Below are 22,371 nucleotides of genomic sequence, written 5' to 3'. Positions count from 1 at the left end.
ACTAACATGCACAGGTCTTATAGAAGAGTAATGTAACAAGGGCCACATCAAATATGTTGCCGTTCCAGATCTCTCTCCTGCATGCATTCCTGCTTGAATATGTTAAACAGGCAAATGAGTCTGAACTACAACAAATTGAGTTCTACTGAACCATAAACTATTTCTTAGAATTTTATGAGGTAATGTTTAAAGCAAATGGAAAGAATTCTCACAGCAGGAGTTAAGCCATCACTGTCACTGCGTCTATAATAAGATCACGCGACTCCAGGAAGTACAGGGAAAGCATGTGGAAACAAGCTGAAAACAAAGCAAGAATTTCCTGTTTAACAGCCAACACGTATTGTTCTAAAAAAAATGGTTTCCCTAAATGCAGTGCTTCACAAGAATGAAAATGTACCAGGCTCACAGAAGACATTCAGGGCAACACATTATGTACCATATATAATAATTTATTTATTAATTTCATTAAAAAAAATTAAAAAAAAAAAACCACATAAAACTTTTAAATAAAAATATATTAATATGGAAAGCGTCCAATCTTTCAGGGACAGTAAGGCAGATACTGTCCCCTCATCCAGATTAGTAGGATTATTCCCCATGGCCCTTAAAGACTTAAATTGCCCAAACAGGTGCCATTCTGAGATGGGCACTTCTATTCCATGGTCCATGCCCTCTTAGAACAGTGCTGAGACCCAACAGAACTCATTTTAGTCAGGCAATAAAGTGCCATCATACAAAATGGTCTCCAGTCCTGGGACAGAACTGAACTGGAATGACCTTACAGGACTAGCACCAAACCAGTACCTCTGCCCAGTGCCCAGGACTGGGAGCTGGAGGCAACATGCCCACCTCAGGTCACAAACCCATTGTAGCTTTACTAGGACTGCTAAATAATATAAATCACAACAAATACAGAGGCCAGCCTCATCCGTACAGCATCATCAAAAAACAAATGTACAAAAAAAAAAACACAAAAAATAAAACAGCTGAAGGATTCTTTTTTTAAATGTAAACATTCCCAAAATCAAGGTTTTTAAAAGATAACACTTTCTTTTGTATGTTTTAAATTTTTAAAAGATTCAATGCCATTATTTGAGCCAACGTCAAAATCAAAAGGTATTAGAATGATATCTTTGTGAATTGTATATGGGACATAACTGCTGTATATAGGGCTCTATATACCAGCAAGTTATAAATTAGCAGTGCCAGGTGCAGAGTACCCACACACACTTTTTTCCCCCATTGTAGCTAGTTAAAAAGATTCACAGTATCATTCTAAAACGTTTAAACACTGGCACACAATTACCAAGTTTAATTGCAATCTTAGTCACCTGTTCCCCCCCATTGCATTACATTTGGAGCAAATCAATGCCACCCCTTAAGAAGCAATAGCTGCCTATTAGCACTGCAGACGTCCTCTTTGGGAGCTGCCTTTTCCAGTGATTTATTCTGATGACAAGCCATTGGCAATACGATAACACAGTAGTTAATCAAGTCATGGGGGGCCATAAAAGTCAAGTCCAAAGAGTCTTAATTACACATTGAAAGTGTTCATTGACTCCCAGTGGCTGTCTGTGGAGAACCATGTAATCCTTCCTGTGTGCCTGAAGCTGACAGAACTTCCTGCTTTCTTTAGTCTCTTCTCTCTCCCTTCAAATTACATGCAAGCTGGACAGGAACTGCCCCACTCATGCTCACATCTGAAATGTAGGGTCACTGATACGAGACAAAATAAAGCTTCAAATGTTTTTAGCCTTTTCAGGGAACCAAAAAAATCTGCCGATATCAATAAACACACATTTGAACCAAAAGTTTTCTTCTTTTCTTGGTATTTGAAAATGCAAGACCAAGTCACTATCAGATTGCTTATATATCAGATTGTTAATGGCCAATCTGATATAAGTAAATCATCAAGGAACAAACTATTAAGCCACAGCAGCCATAGAAGGCGTTGTATCCGACACTTAGTTACTTAAACTTTAACTGAAGAGCAAACATTTGGAGATGGCTGCTGTAAAAGCAATAGCATAGCGATGAAATAAATCAAAGGATTTCTGATCTACCAGATAACAGAGTTATTTTTCTGTTCCTAATAGCGTAACTACTGTAATTCGACTGAAGTAAAGAGGGCGAGGAAGGGGGGAGTGAAGGCTCAGGTTTGGCACACTGGAGAGAGATCAGTCTTCCTGGTGATATTTCATTGCGTCTGAGTGAAATCAATCTCCCTCCAGATGATGGCGCTGAGATGTCCCAACTCCCAGCTCCAGACAGCGTGTTGTGAATATCACTCTCTTCTGAGATGGTGCTGATATGTACTTTCCAGGCCAGCCTTGGTATGCAAGGTGAGAATCTGAACGAGATTCACAGCTCTGGGGTTGGGGATGTGTTAAAGACCACGTTCATTTAAAGATCAACGTCATTTCAAGGAATAACTGACCAATTGTTTTGTTAAACAGCTAAATTCAAGTAATCACATGGCACTAGGATGTACAACTTTGTCAAAGAGGTACATTCACAACTGCAGGAGTTACTTACATCACATTTGAATGATAAGCCTGGCAATAGCTCTGTTAACGGATAGTGAGAGATATCCTGCTGGCTAACAGATATGTCATTCAGTCAGTCTTAGAGTGTGTCAGAGCTGGACACGTCACAATTTGGAGGTAGACTTGTAGCTTTAATCCATGGCTTGTTCTAATTCTCAGCAGGGTTGTTCTGTGCAGAGTAAGTGAGACTGGCACACCAATTACACCAAATACAGACACAGGTGCCTTGCAAAACTGGAGCTCAGTAAGCGCTTATGAAAGGGGCTTCTGTAGTGTGTGGTTTAACATCCCACTTTCACTGTATCTCTTTGTGACAGATTACTAACATACACACATCTTATAAAAGAGGGACTCTTTAAATCTGTTGCCTCTCTCTGCACGCATTCCTACTTGAAGATGTTTAACAGGCCATTGAGTTCGCCCTTCAAAATGGGCTGTTTCTATTTAGTGTACAGCAAGACTTTTTTTCTTTATATTATTTGAAATCCTTAGCTACAGATCTAGAGCAGAACCAGCTGCTTAGACTGTGGATGTGATTTTTTAATCTTATCAAATGTTTGCTCTCCTACACAGTACAGTGAAACGTCTTGAACACGGTGGTCTTGTAAGCTTATCGGTCCCACCAGAGATGGAACTACAGCTGTGCAAACCTACTGCCGCCATCCATGTGACTGCAAACAGTGTGTATGAGCTGAAATGAATCCAGAAACTCTGTGTGCGTTTTCACGCGAGTGTGTGTGTCTGACTGCGTGCGAGTACGTGGTGTTTGGAACAGTTGGGGAACACCGTGGCTGTCCTGTGTGTGTGTCTATGTGATTTGAATGGTCTTTGTTGCCGGGGTGCTTGTGTCTGTGCGTTTGTGTTTGTGCTAGTGGACACATTGTTCATTGTGAGTCTTGCTCAGTAGTCGCTGACAGGAGCCAGCTCTGGTGTCAAGTTGACGGTAATGTTTGAGTACAGAGGCTTCCTCGTCACCTGAGGGAGATACTTCAGGTTGTTGAGTCCGTCCAGGCTCTGTCTCTCCTTGGAGCGTCGCAGCAGTGTGTACCTGCAGGGAAGACAGACTGCTCAGAGCGGACAGACATACACACCTTCCTAATCTCCCTATACTAACCTCCATGGCCACCACATACATCAAAACCACACCATAGTGTTATTCCCCAAATGTGTCTGTTGTGATGAAAGCGCCATCAAGTGCACAGCTGGTATGCATTTAACAGAAGGTACTTAAGAAAAAATCCCTTTATAGTAAGCGTGATGTCACAAGTGATCCTAAAACCCCTTGTACAAGGTGCTAGCTCCTTTCGAATGGAAGGCCTATGCTGCAGAAGTATATGGCCCATCAATAAAAACAACTTAATTTCTTGGGGGGTTCCCCACTGATGATGGAAATGATAATGAGGCATGGGAACTCACTGATATGAAAAATAGTGTGCGTGAAAAGCTTATCCTGGGGTTAGAGAAATAGAGAAAAGCTTGGTACTGCATATTAATCCATTTTAAGGAGCAGTGTGACATTAGAGTATATTCATTTTAGAAATAAGGGCTGTCTAAAAAAACAGATAGGCTTAATTAAGCCTTCTGATGCACAAAGCAGGGAAACAGTCTGATCAATTTTGGGGGCAAAACTGCAGTTTAGTCATCAGTTGAGTTTGGTAACACAGACTTAGCTGGTCCATCTCTTGCAAGACCCTGCTGCGAAGCTGGCTGCTGGTGCTGTATTCACAGCTTCGGGCTTGGACGATTGTCCTTTCTTTGTCCTGTTTTATATTTCAAGACATACTTCTCTGAAAAAGAGAGTAAGCACAATCTTGAACTTATATCTCGCCTATATTGAAGCATGTATTGTAACCATTGTAACCATATTGCTTTATAGTATTAATTAGTTTGTGCAGGCGCCTGACTGCCCGGATTGTCTAGGAGCTTGGATTCAAACTCGATCTGTGATCCATTTAAGCGTTAATAAACCAAAGGAGTAAATATATATATATATATATATATATATATACTGTGATTCGTTAAACTATAAATAAACTGAGTCTGTGTGATTATTCTTGATTGGCTGCTGTCTGGGTATGTTAAAATCTGTAAGCCAGTACACAAACTATCCACTTTTGAAGTGTAACCCATCTATGCGTCCTCCTGAGCCTCCCCTGGTTCTATTAAAGAATAAAAGAAATGCTTGAGCATGACAGTGCACTAGATAGCACTAATCACTTCTACAGTAGTGTATGAGGGTGTGACAGAGTGGAAATGTGAGCAAGCCTCACCTGCCCAGGAACTGCACCTCCCCTCTGTGATGGTGAGGGATGGACATGTATCTGCCGATGTCCCCTTGCGGTCGGCTCACGTTGTATCCGGCATTCTGCACCCTGCGTCACAACACAGCATGTAATTAGATACATTAGTACAGGATAAATACACTGACATACAACAGCCGTTTTCAACTGATGGGATTCATGAGACCTTTTCAGAACTAGGTTCACCTGTAAAAGGGCCTGAGTGGCACTTCAGAACTAAACACACATGGCTCAATGTAAAGCATTTGGAGAATGGAAAGGTGAATAAAGTTCTGGAAATATCATCCGCTCCAAAATCAGATATGAGCCTGAGCCAAAAACAACCTCCGAGTGGACTGAAGCACTGAGCCAGACCAACCTCCGAGTGGACTGAAGCACTGAGCCAGACCAACCTCCGAGTGGACTGAAGCACTGAGCCAGACCAACCTCCGAGTGGACTGAAGCACTGAGCCAGACCAACCTCCGAGTGGACTGAAGCACTGAGCCAGACCAACCTCCGAGTGGACTGAAGCACCTTTCTCTTCCTGAGAACAAGGGGTGTGATGTGCAAACACTTGCTTACCTGTTCCAGAGGTCATCATCTTCTCCGCCCCAACCCCAGAATGCATTGGGGAAGCCATTGACTTTCCGATACTGCTCCACCGTCAACCCACTGACTCCCCCAAAAAACTCTTCATACGGCAGCCTAACAAGAAGGAGAGAAATACGTTATTATTATTATTATTATTATTATTATTATTATTATTATGATGATGATGATGTTAAATACAATAAACACATTCCTATTTTATCTACTTTAGTATTATTTACTTTTAATGTTGAAATGGAAATGCATATTATTCAAAAGCAAAATGTATACTTTATTGTTATTCCGCGTAATGTTTCTCCCTCCCTGATACTGAAACAATGGTTTTGTGCCGGCTCTTGAACAAGGACTCTTGACCCGATTTGTAGCACACGGACTCACAGGTAGGAATACTTGTTGAGCTTGACTGCGAAGTGCCGTGGCATGTCCCCGCAGCCGTAGTAGTTGCGGTCGTTCTCCAGGATGTGGTCCACGTCGTGGAAGATGACACAGTCCCAGTCCAGATCCTTCATGGCTTCCAGGAAGCCCACGTTGAACAGCATGGCTCGGTTGAAGGTGTGAGTCCCAGCCTGAAACACACAGCCAGCCTCATTACCACTCTGAGCCTGCAGGGGGAGCCTTCCATTCTGGCTGGATCTGAAGACCTACACGTCTATATAAAGTTTAACCCACAGTTGAAGCACAAACTCTTAACAACCCTGCTCTGGTCCTCGACAATGGTTAATGGTTGCCACACCATGCTTGGTATATGAAACAGCAGATAAACCATTTTCTACTCCAGTCACTGGTATGCCATGAATGCCTATGAAACAATGATAGTCAGCAATGGTACCATGGTTTACTGAACGGCTGGGGTCTGGTATCCCTCCCCCGTTTCAAACCCAGCTCCCACCTGCTCGATGACGTAGAAGGCAAAGTGCAGCCGCTGTCTCTGGAGCGCTGGGATGAGATGTCGGAAGAGCACGGGAAGGTGTTCGTGTCGATTCCGGAACGGCACCAGGATTGCCACCTGCATCAGGGAATGACAGGGGAGGTGGCGTCAACAACGCAGCTGGGGTCAGTCTGCTCTAGTAAAACCTCATGGCAGGGTACAGTACAACCATTCCAGGCTTTTCTGTGAGCCCTAATTTCAAGAGGTATGTACAAAACATGCATGGTATTTCTAATAAAGCTCAGCATTTTCTTATTAAGCTTGCCATACAAGCTGGAATGGCTGAAACTACTATGTAACAGGAGTCTTAAATTCTGCCCTGACACATTTATAACTATCAATTACATCACGATAGTTGCTTTATTTTATTTATAGCAGCTGAGTAAAGTAGTTAATATTATTATTAGTATATTATTTACAGCCTGGCAGAGTCCAGGCAAGCTGTCATGAAAATCAACTGCTATAATAATAAATGTCTCCTGAAAGTAATGTGAATAATACATTTTGAATACATGAATACACCAACATCTAAGACGCATTTCTAAAAAAAAAAAAAAAAAAAAGTTGTTTTAAAAAAAGGGATTTTTTTTCAAAAAAATCACCACAAGCAGACACCTGTGAACACTGCAACATATTCCTGTCGCAATAGGAAGCAGACTGATAATAATTTTGTTCTGACTGACTTCACAGTGCCAAAGGTGTCGTCACTCATTGCAGCTGGGCTTGTCTCAAGTCCTACAGTGGCCTCAAAAGTGGCATTATTACTACAGGAATGATAACAAAGTATAACACAGTGACACAGTCAAACTACATAGTACTGAATTTCATTCTAACAAGAAAACAACGTTGGTTATTGAGTAGCAAAATGTGGGAGGTAATTCTTTGATGATACAGTACACAGGCTCTCAGCTCTTAAGACATGGGGGGTCTACTTAAAATATTTCAACAGCAGAGAAATAACGCTGCCCTCAAATTTATAAACCCCAGGGGAAAACACTGTTTATATAAGAGGTGCTAAGATCCCCAGCTGCTTAGAAATGCCTCTACAATGCTGTTTCTGCAACAGCCTACGTTTGAAAAGATTATACAGCTCCCTACTGAGCACGTGCTGTAACTGCACAATTATGTCCTGCAGATAACAATGAAACTGGAGTTCTTTGACTGAGATTACAGGTATCACATGATTAAAAACTACTTCTTCTTTTTGTTATAGTACCTCATAATACCATTCAGATATCAGGTATGTTTCCCGTTTCTGTTTTGCTGCTTACAGTAAAATTAAGCCCAAAGATGACTTTTTTAACCTTTCTGCAGCAACAGCATGTCTGTCTAATTCACTGAGTGCCTCGGTGGAAGCGCTTGCAGACAGGAAGAATGCCTGTGTCCTTACCAATAAAAATACTGCTATCTCAGAGGTATAATGTAATACACAACCACTGACCACTGTCTATTTTTAACAGCCAATAGAATTCAAACTAGACGTTCTGTTAAATCATTATAGGACGCAGCACTACACCATGTGCGTGTGCGTGTGTGTGGGGGCAGGTATTACTACCAAAGTGCGGACAAAATTTGAGAAAATGTCCCCACAAAGATAGTAACTCCTGAAAAAATGAAGTTGTGGGGACGTCCCCACTTTGTAAAACACATTTTTAAGAACTAAATATGCCTTAAAAAAAAAAAAAAAGTGCCAAAATATTTAGTTTGTTGTCGACTTTCACCCTGTGTGGATATTTGTTTGACTGGAGTTAGAAATAGTAAATAAAATTATAGTGAGAGTCAATGAGAAATCCCCACAAATATAGAATGCAAACGTGTGTGTCCATTTCTCCATGCATTAGCACTGAGTAGCTTACCTTCCAGCGAGGCACACAGTCCTGGGGTTTCCAGTGCCCCCCCAGCATGATACCAGAGTCCCCCATCAATGACTGCTCGACTTCCCCCATCGAAATCTCACTCATATTGATGTCCACTGGCCCCTCTAGGAAAGGCAGAGAAGGGGGGCAGATAAAGGGAGAAGGGGTGTAAGTACTAGGCATGGCGTGTAAAATAAACTCACATTGAAAACCAGTTGGGGATTAGGCTGTGCAAGGGTGAGTTTTGTGAGCTACTTATCAGTTCAGAAACGATTTATATTTAGTGTATATAAAAACACTGTATGAATATATGACCTGTGGGTATTAGACTGTATTTATATATGAAGCATATCAGATTCAAAATGTCTCTAGCCCAACTTGACTCGAGAAATTAACACTTGGGTAGCAATGGTCTAGCATGTGTAAAAACAGTGCAAGGTTCAGCTCAAACAAACTGTGCAGTGTAACTTTTTGTTGCTGAACCAATCAGGAAGACTTAAGTGTCACAAAAAAATGAATGGTAATTTAATAAAATAGTTTGCGAAGCTTGCAAATTCTCTTGGCCTCTATCACAAACGATATACAGTTAATTAAAAAGCAATAGACAATGGAAATATCTGGTAAAAAGCTGCTTTGGATTAGGGGTGATCTTTTCAAAGATATTGTACTTGGGTTACTAGGAAAAGCATTTATTGGAGCATCCTAAGTGTTTTTGTGAGTACTATATTTTTTCCATATACATAAGAATAGGGAATACCCTGTGCAGAAATACAGTACAGTAGGGATGGAAACAAGACTCCTATTGCATAGCAGTTTCACCCATTCCAGGTTTTAATGCAAGCCTGATTTGCCAGAGTGTATGCAACAAGCTCAGCTGTGTCCTATTAAACTCAAAGTAAAACCAGGAATGGATCCAACTGCTATGCAATGGGTCTTATTTCCATCCCTGTACAGTACTAATGTGCTGTGTGTGTAGATGACCCACCTGTGCCATTGCTGTAGGCTCCTCACACCACCTGCTTGTACAGAAACTGGCAGTGTACAGCGTGCTGGTCTTAAAGCTATTAGCTTCAGGACTGACTAACTCTCACTCTTACTCACAATCCAATAAACTACTGGACTGATTACAAGGCAGTGGCCAGTGCAGTGGATGGGAGGGGCCCCTGGTCATACTCACTCATTGAGGGAAGTCTCTCAGGACAGGTTTCATTGGGCAGGTAAGTAAAGCCTTCAGGTAGGAATGTGGTGGTTTGGACATAGGGCTCGCTGAGGTTAAACTCAAAAGGATAATCTGTGAGAGAAAGAAAAAGCCATCCAGGTTAATAAAATATCAAGCAAACCAAAAATGGTACAGATAATCACAAATGAACTGAAACAAAATAGAACAGTGTATGACAATGAACTCATTCTTAATCTGTGATACATTCCACGATAGGGTTTAATACAGTATGTGCACAGCAGGTGCTCAAGCAAATCCATTCTCCCTTTTAAAAGTATAGCAAAGTGCAAACAATGCACCATGAAAGCATGGTAAAGCATAGGTAAGCATTGTGAAGCACAGAGAGGTATGGTGCAGCATATTAAAAAACATGGCAAACCAGGATAAACTAAAGTAATTGTATAGTATAACCATGGGCAATGCATGCTTAAATTACAAAAATGGTGTGCAAAAACACTGTGGTAGACATGTATAAGAGCTGTGCTCAACAGAATTCTTACAAGCAGTTATACTGCTCTTCAATAAACTAAGACACGTCCACTGCACCCACCAGGAATGCCAAGGACTGAATAGGTGGTACCTGTTGGGCTTTGTCACCGAATGATCTTGAGATCCAATATCAATCCTGTAAAAAGTGTTTAACTCTCTAAGCTCCTCTGTACCTGTCCTCTCAGCTGGTCACGTGTACTTGCTGTACTTGTGATCTCCGACGACTGCGTTCTTGCACTCATGCACTGACCATGGTACACACCGGAATTCACACCTGCATTCCTATCACCTTAAAGATACTATAAACCCACAGAACACTCCTCCAAAGTACCATTCACTTTCAGCACAGTACTTAAAAGAAACCAGAGGCTTAGACAACATTCAGATGAATGTTTGAACAAGCAGATACTTTATCTGGGTTGGTTTTTAACACCCACTGTTGCCTGTTGTTATATTGTGTTACATATTTGCTAAATGGTCTCAAAGAAAGGCATTTCTCAGAAAAGATTGTTTTGTAGGGCTGTGTCCTACTCTGCCTATTCACCTTGCTAGTCTTTAAAAATGTACTTTCTGACAGATCATTCGTTTTAGTAGTGTTGTCTCTGCTGTCTTAGCTTTGTTTATTGTAGCTCCATACAACAATGGGAAGTTAAAAGGGGTTTTTTTTTTTCGGGTCACACCCTGAAACACTTTCTAATATAAAATTAATAACTTCCTTGTTTTGTGCCCACAAAGAAAATTTAACAGACTAGAAGGGATATCTGTTATCTACCATGACTTTCTTCAGCTCTTTCCAGCATGTTTATTAACTTCTTGTTCCTTTGCAATCATTATAATGACACAGCAATCCTGTATTTATTTTTAGATACGACATGCTGGATCACGTTAGCTATTAAAACCTGTAATTGCCTAGTGATATCAATGTTACAAGCACACAGTAAGTAACATTTTGCCTGTGTATGATGTGTAAGGAGAAACAAACAAAAGAAAGTGTCAGTCTGTTAAAATTGAGTTCCCAGTTTTCATTTAAAAATGTCATTGTACTTGGGTTAATAGGAAAAGCATTGATGGGAGCTTCCTAAGTATATTTGTGAGTACTGTTCCATATACATAAGAAAGGGGAATGCCCTGTGCAGATATACAGTAGGGATGGAAATAAGACTCTGATAGTATAGCAGTTTCACCCATTCCAGGTTTTAATACAAGCTTGATTAGCCAGTGTGTATGTACAGTGCCAAGCTCAGTCTTATTAAACTTATTAAGTATAAAAAACAGGAATGGATCAGACTATTATGCAGTGGGAATCTTCTTCCCATCCCTGTACAGTTCTACTGTACTGTGTCTGTAGCTGACCCACCTGTGCCATTGCTGTAGGCTCCTCGCACCACCTGCTCATAAACCTGGGCTCCAATCGTCCGCACGTTCTTCCGGAACTGGATGCTCTGTGCTTGCACCATGAACAGATACTCGTTTACTAAGAGAAAACAGAGAGAACAGAGGGCTGCAGGGTTACTTACCTACTGTATTTCAGGTTTGTGTCACTAGATCACATAAACCAAGGGCAGGACTGGAGTAGAGGCACGCATTAAATATGAGAAATGAAGGAAGTGAACAGGTTTCAACAAAAGGGTGTATGTGGAATAGTTATCCAAGTTTTGAAATCATTGTGGCCATTTAAAAAAACAAATAGACAGTGCCCTGAAGGTACAGCGTGTTCTTAAGAGTGCTGTTCTTCCTTGCCCTTTCAAATTGCTAAAGCAATCAAACAAGGTGACTTTTCTAACCACAGACTTCAACCTCTTTAAAGAGCTGCTTGTTCAGCACATACCAGCCAGGCTCCTTGCCTTACAGTATTCTATGTGCCTGGACTCTGCACCTGATTAAAGTGTCTTTCAAGCAGCTTGTTTGATCAGGCAACACCAGAGACACATTCACATGGCTAAGGGGATACGAGACTGGGGTCAGTTGATTCCTCTGCCATGCCTATTGTACATTTGAGTTATTTATACAGCAGAGTAACTGATACTGTACCTCTCTGTCTTTTTAACAGGATAAAGTTTCTGAACTGTGTTCTGCAGTCCTCATATGTGAGTCATGCACATAATCATCAATATACAACAGTGACTCAGACCAAACTCTTTTAGAGATTTAACAGTGGTAACCTTTTCTTGGGTTTGCATTTCACTGTTTATATAGAAGGTGTACTTAGAAATTGTTTATGCACACATATCAAAAAGGAATTTGTATTTTATCATAGCTATTGTTGTATTTGTGGATTTCATTCTTATTGCATGTTTATAGCTTTGTCTTTTTCTGTACACCGTAAAAAATAAGCTAATCATTTGTAATGCAATGCAACCAGCCTGTAAGTGTTCCTAGAACTGCACAAACTGCAGTGTACCACTCAGACCAAGATGAACCACCTAACACTGATAAGCTACAATATCTAGAAACAATACAGAAGAATGGCTCCCTCTGGAAATGATTCATTTGTAATTCCTAAAAAAAACCTTATTATCAATTGTAAAGACAAGACAGGGCCTGTAAATATAATCTACCCACCAACAAAACAAGCATGATTATAGCACATTTACTAAGCTGAGCTGCAATACGTAGACTTCAGTTATACATTACAGGGAAGTTTTAGTTTTGTACAAACACACAGCTGTTATGCCTTCAGAAGTATGTTGGGATCTCTGGAACCTGTCTCTCCTGGCTGTCCTCTTACCTATCTGGAAGCATGCAGTCTGTTTTCTATGATGGAAGCAGTGCTGACGCAAACCTGGTCACTTGTGGAGTCCCTCAAGGGTCTGTTCTCAGGCCTCTTCTCTTCAACATCTACATGCTTCCCTATGATAACCTCATCCGCCAACATAGCCTCATGTTTCACTCCTATGCAGATGACTCCCAGCTCTACCTAAAACTGGACCCTTGCATCCAAGACATCGAGGCCTGGATGATTTTCTTCGGCTCAACACCAACAAATCTGAACTACTTCTAGTAGGATTGAAAACTCAACTCAAGAATCAATATTGCTGCCTTGAACCTCAGAAACTGTCTGCTGCTGCCTTCCCCCACTGTACGAAGCCTTGTTGTACTTCTGGATAGTAACCTCTCCTTTGATGCCCAAATCTCCTCTGTAGTCAAATCCTCCTTCTACCACCTCCGAAACATCTCAAAGGTCCGTCCCTACCTTTCCCTCCCGGATACAGAGATACTCTACACCCGCTCCCTGGGCCCCCTCATCGCATCCTATGGTTTCTCATACCATTTCTATGCTGATACTGCTCAGATTTTCCTCTCCTTCCCCACCTCTGACTCCACCATCTCCTCCCGTATCTCTACCTGTCTGTCTGCTATTTCCTCCTGGATGCACTCGCATCACCTCAAACTCAACCTCTCTAAATCTGATCTCCTTTTCTTTCCCTCCTCCTCCCCCTCCTCTGATCTCTCTATCTCTGTTCCTCTGGAATCTACCACACTCTCTCCCTCTTCCTCTGCTAAGAACCTCATAGTCACCCTGGACCCCTGCCTCTCTTATTCCCAGCACATCTCCACTCTGGCACGCACTTGCCGATTCTTCCTGAGCAACATCCGAAGAATCCGACCCTTCCTCACCAACTACGCCACCCAGCTCCTGGTCCAGGCCTTGGTACTCTCCCGCCTAGACTACTGCAACTCCCTCCTGGCTGGCCTCCCTGCGTCCGCCACCCGTCCGCTCCAGCTCATCCAGAACTCCGCTGCCTGCCTAGTATACTCTCTGCCTCACTTCTCCCATGCAACTCCACTACTCCGCTCACTCCACTGGCTCCTGATCACCGCTCGCATCCAGTTCAAGACTCTTGTACTAGCCTACAGATGCCTTGACCAGACTGCACCCAGCTACCTCCAGACCCTCATCTCTCCCTACACCCCCACTCGACCTCTCCGCTCCGCCTGCACTAGAAGACTGGCTCTACCTCCTCTACGCTCCCCTGCCTCCAGAGCCCGCTCCTTCTCCACCCTCGCTCCGCAGTGGTGGAATGACCTTCCTACAGATGTCAGGACCGCCCAGTCCCTGACCACATTCCGGCGCCTCCTTAAGACTCACCTCTTCAGACAGCACCTGTAGAACTCCTCTGTTTTTCCCCTGGGACACTATCACCCTCCTTAAATGCGCTTTATTTGCTCTTATCTGCCCCCTATTTTACTGCATTTAATCCTGTACTTCAGATTACTGTAATCTGCCAAGTGTTTAATCTGTAGTATTTTGTAGTTAATCATATCCTGATGTAACTGTCACTGTTATCTGCTGTTTTATTGAATTGTATTTTGTCACAGTTGTACTTGCTTGAACCAAAGTCATTGTATTTATCTTGCTCTTATTGTATTATTACTTATACTGTAACACTTGAAATGTATTTGCTTACGATTGTAAGTCGCCCTGGATAAGGGCGTCTGCTAATAAATAAATAAATAATAATAATAATAATAATAATAATAATAATAATAATAATACTCTGTTATGCATTCATCTCCTCTCGACTCGACTACTGCAACTCTCTCTACGGTGGACTCCCGTTACGCACCATAAACAGACTGCAGCTGGTTCAAAATGCCGCTGCTAGGATAATTACCAGATGTAAAAAACATGATCACATTACCCCGTCTTCCAAGCTGCACTGGCTACCTGTAAAGTTCAGGATTACTTTCAAAATTCTCCTGCTTGCCTACAAGGCCCTTCATCACACAGGTCCAGAGTATCTCTCCAACCTGCTGACCCGCTATGTCCCTGCACGCAAGCTGAGGTCCTTTGACTCAGGCCTGCTTGTTATACCCAAGCAAAAGTACACCACACTCGGACAGCGCTCTTTTAGCTTCATGGCCCCGACTCTCTGGAACTCTCTCCCAGCTTCAGTGCGTGCTCTCAAACCCACTTGTTCTCTCTTGCTTTCAATGCTCTTTAAGTCTGATATCTGTTATTAGCTGTTGTCTAAATTGCTATTTCAGATTTGACACACACATCCACAATGTTTAGAATTCACACCCCAGCCTCTTATTTAATGTATTATGCCTGTATTTAATGTATTTGCATTGTTCTATGCCCTGTATGTCACTGTATTTAATGTATTATGCATTGTTCCTCACTATCTTGTAAAGCGCTTTGTGATGGTGGTCCACTATGAAAGGCGCTATATAAAAGGAGGCAAGTTTTGCACAACCTCAACTTCATATAAATCTCAATGCAGACTCCTTGACATTCACTTCACAGCCTGGAGCACAGACTGACAAATCATGTGGTAGATTTATGATGCACTGAACCTTTGAACCTTCTGGGGGCTGACATTAAATTCATTGAGCCAAAATGGAACTAAACCCAGAGCTCTGGCAAGTCTCCTAGTACCCTATTTAACTGGGTATTATGTAATCAACAAGTAAGGTTTCTACACCCACACCCAAGACAGAAGGTATCCATTAAACCCCCACACAGATTACTGTAAAACACAACAGCTCATTGTAAAGCAATAACATCAGATTCCACATACCGGTCCAAAACCGTTAAAGAGTTTCACGTGATCCAGATCTGAATCAAATGTGATTTCATTTGACACTAAAATAGAATCCCCTGGTGCCTGTTTACAGCACTCCACTGTACTTTAGCACAAAGCAGCTGTTTGCCGACTGTCCCATTTGTTTGCAGGGCCAAAAGAGACAAGCTTCCTCCCATTCAAAACCGGTTTGGAAGCAAAACTGAAACTACAAAAGATCAACCTATCAAGGTGACATTAAGGTAACCAGCTTCTTATAGACGTAACCATGTTTTTAAAACAGTACATCCCAGACAGGAACGGTTGATTTCACATCTTTCTACTTCCTGTTGCAAATATTGGCTATTGCAACCAACAGAGAAAAAGAGAATTGCATGAGGAACTACAACAGCATTTCCTGGCAACACCATGAAGAAATACATGTGCTGTACATGCTGTACAGTAACAACCAGTTTCAGTTGTATGATGAGTTTGGAATGAAGCAGCAACTAGAATGTGGAAAGCATTCTTACAGCAATCATTACAGTAAACCACACTGAACCCCCCCCCCCCCCCCCCCCCCCAACAGTACACGGTTATTTATATCTTAATGTATTAGAAAGGGATATACACCTGATCCTATAATACACTGTTAGTCTTACTGTACAGAATAACTTGTCATTTATTTATTTGCTCATCATTTATTTATTTTCCTGATTTTCAAGGTTGATTATAAATACAGGCCGAATACAGGGAGCCCGTGAGGGTTCATGAGAGAAAAAAATACATATTTTGTGTGCATGACTTACTATCTCGTAGCCACGTGATAGTAAGGAGTGTGCACAAGATTAAAAAAAAAAAAATTCCATTGAAGAAGAAAATGTGGTCATGCTATGAACAATTAGCCTAAACATCAGCAGCTTCATGCTTCACATTATAACTGGATAAAAACAGGAGATTCCTTCAAACATAGCCTTGATTTATACACTGCATTAATGAAGGGATCTTAATTTCAAATCTCAGTTTGGAGGATGACAGCATGTTCTACACAGTACAAGTCTGTAGAAATCACTACAAGACTCGTAAATCTGCATGTTCTTGCAGGTTAAAAGTGGTAATTCCAGGGCTGTGACACTGAATGTTTCAACAGCCAGGACATGCTGCCACATGATTAATTGAAACCACATACTTCATCTCGCCTGAACCTTAAATACACTTTAATAGTAATGATGCACAACAGGATTACGCACATACATATTTGTACATTTTTTAAGTGCTGAAATAGACGTATCTGGACTATAAAAAGTAGGCTCCGGTTAACCGGTCTACATAGCCTACAGCATACTGTATCACAGACTGCTTACTGGAGCAGGGGTGAAAATAAGACTCCCATTGCAAAGCAGTTTGCACCCACATAAAGAATAAGCAGTAAAACGCACAAGATCTACAGAAAAAGAAAGAAAGCTCACTACAGTAGAGGATTAAAGTAACTGAAGTCCTGCAACAATCTGGGTTCTGTCTGTGCAATGGAATTATCATCCCATCCTGTGACTCCACTCAAACTCCAGAGACAAGAGGAGGCTTTTCTGGGGCTATTACTCCTGACGCTCATTTAATTGTGAGCACAGGACCCCCCCATCTCTTCAAGACAGGGAGCTGCAGTACACACTCACACTTGGTATCACATGTGGCTGAGTCAGGCGTACAGCACATGGCAAGAAGCAATCTGACTGCACTCTGACCCTTTCCTTTTAAATCTGTAGTGTACCAAAGTATGTGTGCATTTGCCCATAGTTTATCCTTCAAACCTAGTTGACAATTCTCGTTTCCACTGACAACTGTATTATAATACTGTACAAAGTTCCTACAATAAACTACTTTAGTATTAATTACAGCTTCAAACTTCTAGTTCAGGTAAGAAATCTGAAACAAATATGACAGCTGTACAGTAGTACAGTGTTTTCTTATTTTGACAGTCACCCTTCAGACTCCTGTTCTATCCCTGTATAATGTATATTACATAAAAGAACTGCCCCTCCACAGCATTAAAGGAACCCCTGCGAATAAAAAGAAAATTAAAAAACGTCAGAGTTAATGCTGTGGTTCCACATTTAAAAAAAAAAAAAAACCAATACCACCAAACATAACTTTATTTGTCACAGTTAAGCCAAAACCACAAAGTTCCATTTAACCAACAGCATTTTTATTTCATTTATTTATTTATTTTTACAAGCATTAAGTTAAACAGCAGTTACAAATATAATTAAGACATTATTACCCGGATTTTATGTATGAATAGATGAAACGTACTGTGCCAATTAAAAGAGATTCTGGGACAACAGGCAAGACGATAGATGCAATGCAGATATAATGGCAGTGAATGTTGTAACTCAGTGTGGTATCTGTGTAACCCCAGCGGATTCATGCAGGGATGCTGCTCGTCCCGATTACATCACTGTACACAGTAATCCCTGGGAATCTTGTTAAGCACCGCTGATCCCATTCATACAGCACACTGCTCTCCTGGATGACATTTGCTGTTTTGTTTAAACCTAATAAGCAATAGCAATTGCCTTTGTATTTAAAAACACATACTCAAATTACTGATGTCTGAAATAAAAAGAGCAGTGTTTCTGTTCTGTGTTTGTTACAGTACAGCTAATTACAAAACAGTATCGCTGATGACTGTATAATTACTTAAGCAATAAGGCATGGCAGGGTGTGGGTTGTACTTTAATATCACCACGCCACGGCTGTGTTGTAAGTCATGAGGTGAAGCCGTATGGCTTCAAACGCCTGGCAACACACACCCTGAAGTGCCTTATTGCGCTTATAAAATGGGCTAACTAACTCAATTTAAAAAAATCATTGCAAGCGATGCAACTGAAAGAACGAACATAGACGGTGGCAGGGACAAAAAAAAAACATCCACTTAACCACCAAAGTCACTTTTTAACAGCAAACCAAATCTTGTTTAAAAAGCTGAAAGTTTAAGATATTGTTTTTTTTTTTTTTTTACTACTTGAATTAATCACTGGTGTCCGATTCAGACTCATTCAGCAAAAGGTCAACATTGACATAAATCTCGTCAGTCATGTACATTGCGATAAATTCCAACATGTCTGCCTTCTTTTTCAGAATTCTAGTGGCGTATGGATATCTACCTGTGATTTGCCTCATTTTGAAACGAAGTGCCGACCGATGGGGACACACTGTAATATCAACACCCCCATGTGAACTGTTTTGACCAATCAGGATAGAGTATTTAAAATAACCATTTTATAAAAATGCTAATATTAACGTAGACATCTGAATTTTGAAGGAATATTCAATTAAGAAAAAAAGTTGTGCGACCACAGATATTACTATTAGTCCCAAGATGGGGGAAGAAAACTCCATAGCCAATATCACGACATACTGTATGAGATCAGCTCTGACCTTGATGTTTTTGCATACTTGGACAGTGTCACGGCAAGGATGGGACTCACCTCAGAGCAGAGCTGGTAGCTGGTTTGAGGTCGGAAGCTTCAATGCTTTAGACCTTTGTTCTGTGAGCAGTGCAAGGGACAGGAAATTCTAGCATGCATCTTTAAAGGAAATACAGCAAACAAGAGCATCTAGGTGTTGCTTTTTTATTTTTTCCAGATGTCTTGCCTAATCCTTCCAGAAATGGAGCACATAGGTTCTCAAGTGACACACTGACAAATAAACAGATGACCCAGTACTGAAAGGGTTAAATGGAGCCATTTTGTGTGTTAATACCAGGGTTGGGCCTGATCAGGATTTGGGTGTGAAACCACAGGTTGTGCTGCAGGCAGTGGTTTAGAGAGGACTGCAGTTGTATTGGGCCACCATGTTGTTTCAGGTAAAGTACAAACTCCTATAATGTACCCTGTACTACTTTGAGACTGTAACTTGAGACACAACTAAACACAGGTAAATACAGACGGCAGCTTATTCAGGCTGCCTCTGCTATTTATCTGCAGTGCACAACAGAAAATCTGTTGCTAGTAAATACAGCCTGTGCCTCCAGCAAAAAAGTCCTTTGACTGTAGAGTGGCTTCCTCTGCCTTGCATGAGGATCCTGGATGCTGACCCACACCACAGGGAAATCATTCATATCCTGCATCCAAGCTGTTGGGGGTGGGGAAGCCCTCATTGCTGTAGCAGGGTTCCGGAAAGCCACGAGTGTTACATTTCTAAGGGCTGACAGGCTCTAGTCATACTCAGGGAGCAGTCAGCGACAGAGCTATGACAGAAGCTGGCTAGACTAGAACAGATCAGATCAGTTCCTGGAGGAAATAAAAGCAGGTCTGTCACTGTAGCACCCTGTGACACTATGCAGCTGTAGGTGTTATACCAACTTGCTTTACATTAGACACTCTGTGGCATTATTATCCTTTCTGAATGCTTATAAAATACAAAACTGGCCTGGTTATGTTATCTCTTAACCCATCTCGATGTACAAATAAAAAAATGCGTTCATGTCATTTTCTCAAACCCATTTCATTAGCCCTGTTTATTCTTAATCGTCTTTGTTGTCATTACTGTAATTGACATGTTTTTTTCTTCAATCAATCCTATCATCCAACTTGTGTGCAAAGTCCAGTATCTCATATTTTTAGGTTTTTATCACCAAGAAACCAAAAAAAATTGTCCGAAGGTCAAATTGAAGGGTGAGGTTAGAGTTTGCCTGAGGAGTTTCCACAATAGTGAACATTTGTAAAATTGAAAATATGCTAGGTGTGCTATTGTAAAGAGACATATTAAGCCAGTATCTACAGTACAGTATGATAAATGAGGTGATTAAACTTTCAGAATAATCAGTATCAGTTTATATACTAAAGAATGAATCAACATCAGAAAACCTTAACAATGGCAGATTGGCAGCAATTTACTCTCAAATATCATAGATCATTCATAAAGATTAAAAATAGCTTACCTTTTTGCTTGTGGAAAACCTGACAGGCAGTAGCCTACGTCATTAAAGGTGTAGTACACTACTATCTGTAAATCGCTTACTGGCATGTAAAACAACCTAGATACCATTCTTTTCCGATCTTATCATGTGTAGGCTTATGTCATTCAAACATATTCCTGAGACCTGGCATCACCAAACTCTTCATTTGATTTGAACAGAAGCCTGTGATAACAGAATGCCAAACCCACCACTCTTCTGGGGTTTACCTTCCAGTAAGCTTGTGCAAATTACTGTACATGTTTTTAGGCTGGATCTAAGCAGAGAGGGTGGAATCAATACCATGCTGTATTCTGACAGTGATTGTGGATCCACTTCTGACCTTTGCAGGCCTTCATGGGTAAATTGATGAGCATGCTTATGTAGACTATACTTTTTTTGGGGGGGGCCAAAATTACCATCTCACACAGCAAGCCCCTGTCCCCACAAAAGGTACCCGTTTCAAAATGGGTACTGAATGCAAGCACATAAAATACACAAAAACACTAATGACCACTGATCCGTTTAGCCATCCAGCATTTAGTTATGTGACCCAATCCAAAAGCAGCAATCAAATCTCCAATTATTTATACTGTCACGACCCCTACCGCTGCCTCCCGCACCCAGCCCCACCACCAAACAAATTGTTTCCATAATCATTTCAGGTGCGGATTCCGTGTTTGCTGCCTGGGCGAGCAGTGGCAAGCGGCAGATGTAACGTAACGTAAACGTGTTTTATTATTTATTTTACCAATGAGATTTTACTCATTCTACATAATGTACTAAAGTATAATAAATGCGTTGAATCTTAATGTATATAATATTACAAATATAACACTTGATAATAATAATAATAATAATAATAATAATAATAATAATAATAATTTACTTACCGGTCCCAGGTGCTGAATATATGAAGTACATTGCAGAGGATGAGAGCGAAAATAGGAATAAAAGAGCCATTAACGACCGTTTCGGTAATCGAAAATGAGTCCGCATTATACAGATAAATGAAAAACAGCTATATACAAAATAAAATTAATAATTATGTAGCCTATACTACTCCTGTAAAAACTGCCCAGTAATATACAGCCGGCTATCGGCTGATTGAGGAAGTAAGGACCCTCAGACCATACACACGGGTATCAAAATAAAATCTTAAAATGTAAATCTTCAAAAGACGGATCGTATTCCTGTAGAAACGGAAGTAGTGAATAATTTTAATAATAGCTTATTAAAATTACAACTGCAGTTCAGACGGTCCGCAGCCGTTTCGTCAGACAGATCATTGAATGAGGAAGGGAGCGTCTGCAAAGTATTAAGGTGTTCGATCAGGCGAGGGGAGCGTCCACAAATTACACACAGAGAATAGGAAAGGGGCCGTCTACAAATTCCTGTATCCTTACAGTATTAGTTTAGTACTGTTGGCGTCTATACAGGTAGATTACTGAAACTGTTTAGGGACAGCATGGAGAGAAGTTTATATACAGCAGTGCCCATTCGCAAAGATGCCTTGGTATCTATAAAAATGGCCAACAATGTAATTATTGTAGATATATTTCAGAGATTTAATTTTGCCATGTAATTAATATTTCCTTAATATATTTGTTTTCATTTGTGGTTACCAACTTAAATAACCAAACACAAGTTAATGCAAAGGACAACTGACTGCTTGTGCAACCCTCCTGACCACATTTAAAACCCTGAGCTTTCATTACCAACAGGGCAAGCATGTGATATTCCAAGGAACACTAAATGTACTATTGCTAACTACAGAGAGAAAAACATAAAGATCAATTTGAGTTAGTTTGTGAAAACAGCAAGTTTAGGTAAGATGTAAAGAGAGGGACAAAGTCAAACAGAGTTACCCAGGTTAGGCATTATGGAGCTTGGATGGTTAGCAACAGAAAGCTGTAAAAGACATAACTTCTACCACCTACAGTACTAAAACCTTAGTTATAGTGCGGACACTAAACACTT

General features: G+C 40.9%; 1 protein-coding gene across 2 annotated transcripts; it reads right to left on the bottom strand.

Moving 5' to 3' along the window:
- Positions 1–428: 428 nt before the first annotated feature.
- LOC131696584 (beta-1,4-galactosyltransferase 5-like) lies at positions 429–21,722 on the bottom strand. 2 transcript variants are annotated; one of them, XR_009307645.1, is made up of 10 exons: positions 21,285–21,722; positions 11,285–11,401; positions 9,397–9,510; positions 8,220–8,344; positions 6,325–6,441; positions 5,814–6,001; positions 5,409–5,531; positions 4,817–4,918; positions 4,213–4,333; positions 3,516–3,594 (listed from the first exon to the last, which is right to left on the bottom strand). XR_009307645.1 is itself a non-coding variant. In XM_058990958.1 (9 exons), exons 1-9 carry the CDS (start codon positions 21,388–21,390, stop codon positions 3,447–3,449), a joined length of 1,140 nt encoding a protein of 379 aa, XP_058846941.1. In that variant the 5' UTR covers positions 21,391–21,720; the 3' UTR covers positions 429–3,446. The 2 variants fall into 2 exon arrangements, 1 of the variants encoding a protein (XP_058846941.1); XM_058990958.1 differs by lacking the exon at positions 4,213–4,333 and having other exon boundaries at positions 429–3,594; positions 21,285–21,720.
- Between the last annotated feature and the right edge of the window lie 649 nt (positions 21,723–22,371).

The sequence above is a fragment of the Acipenser ruthenus genome, chromosome 18 (genome assembly GCF_902713425.1).
Source record: "Acipenser ruthenus chromosome 18, fAciRut3.2 maternal haplotype, whole genome shotgun sequence".
In the NCBI taxonomy this organism is placed as follows: domain Eukaryota; kingdom Metazoa; phylum Chordata; class Actinopteri; order Acipenseriformes; family Acipenseridae; genus Acipenser; species Acipenser ruthenus.
This window is presented reverse-complemented; position numbering and strand designations above follow the sequence as displayed.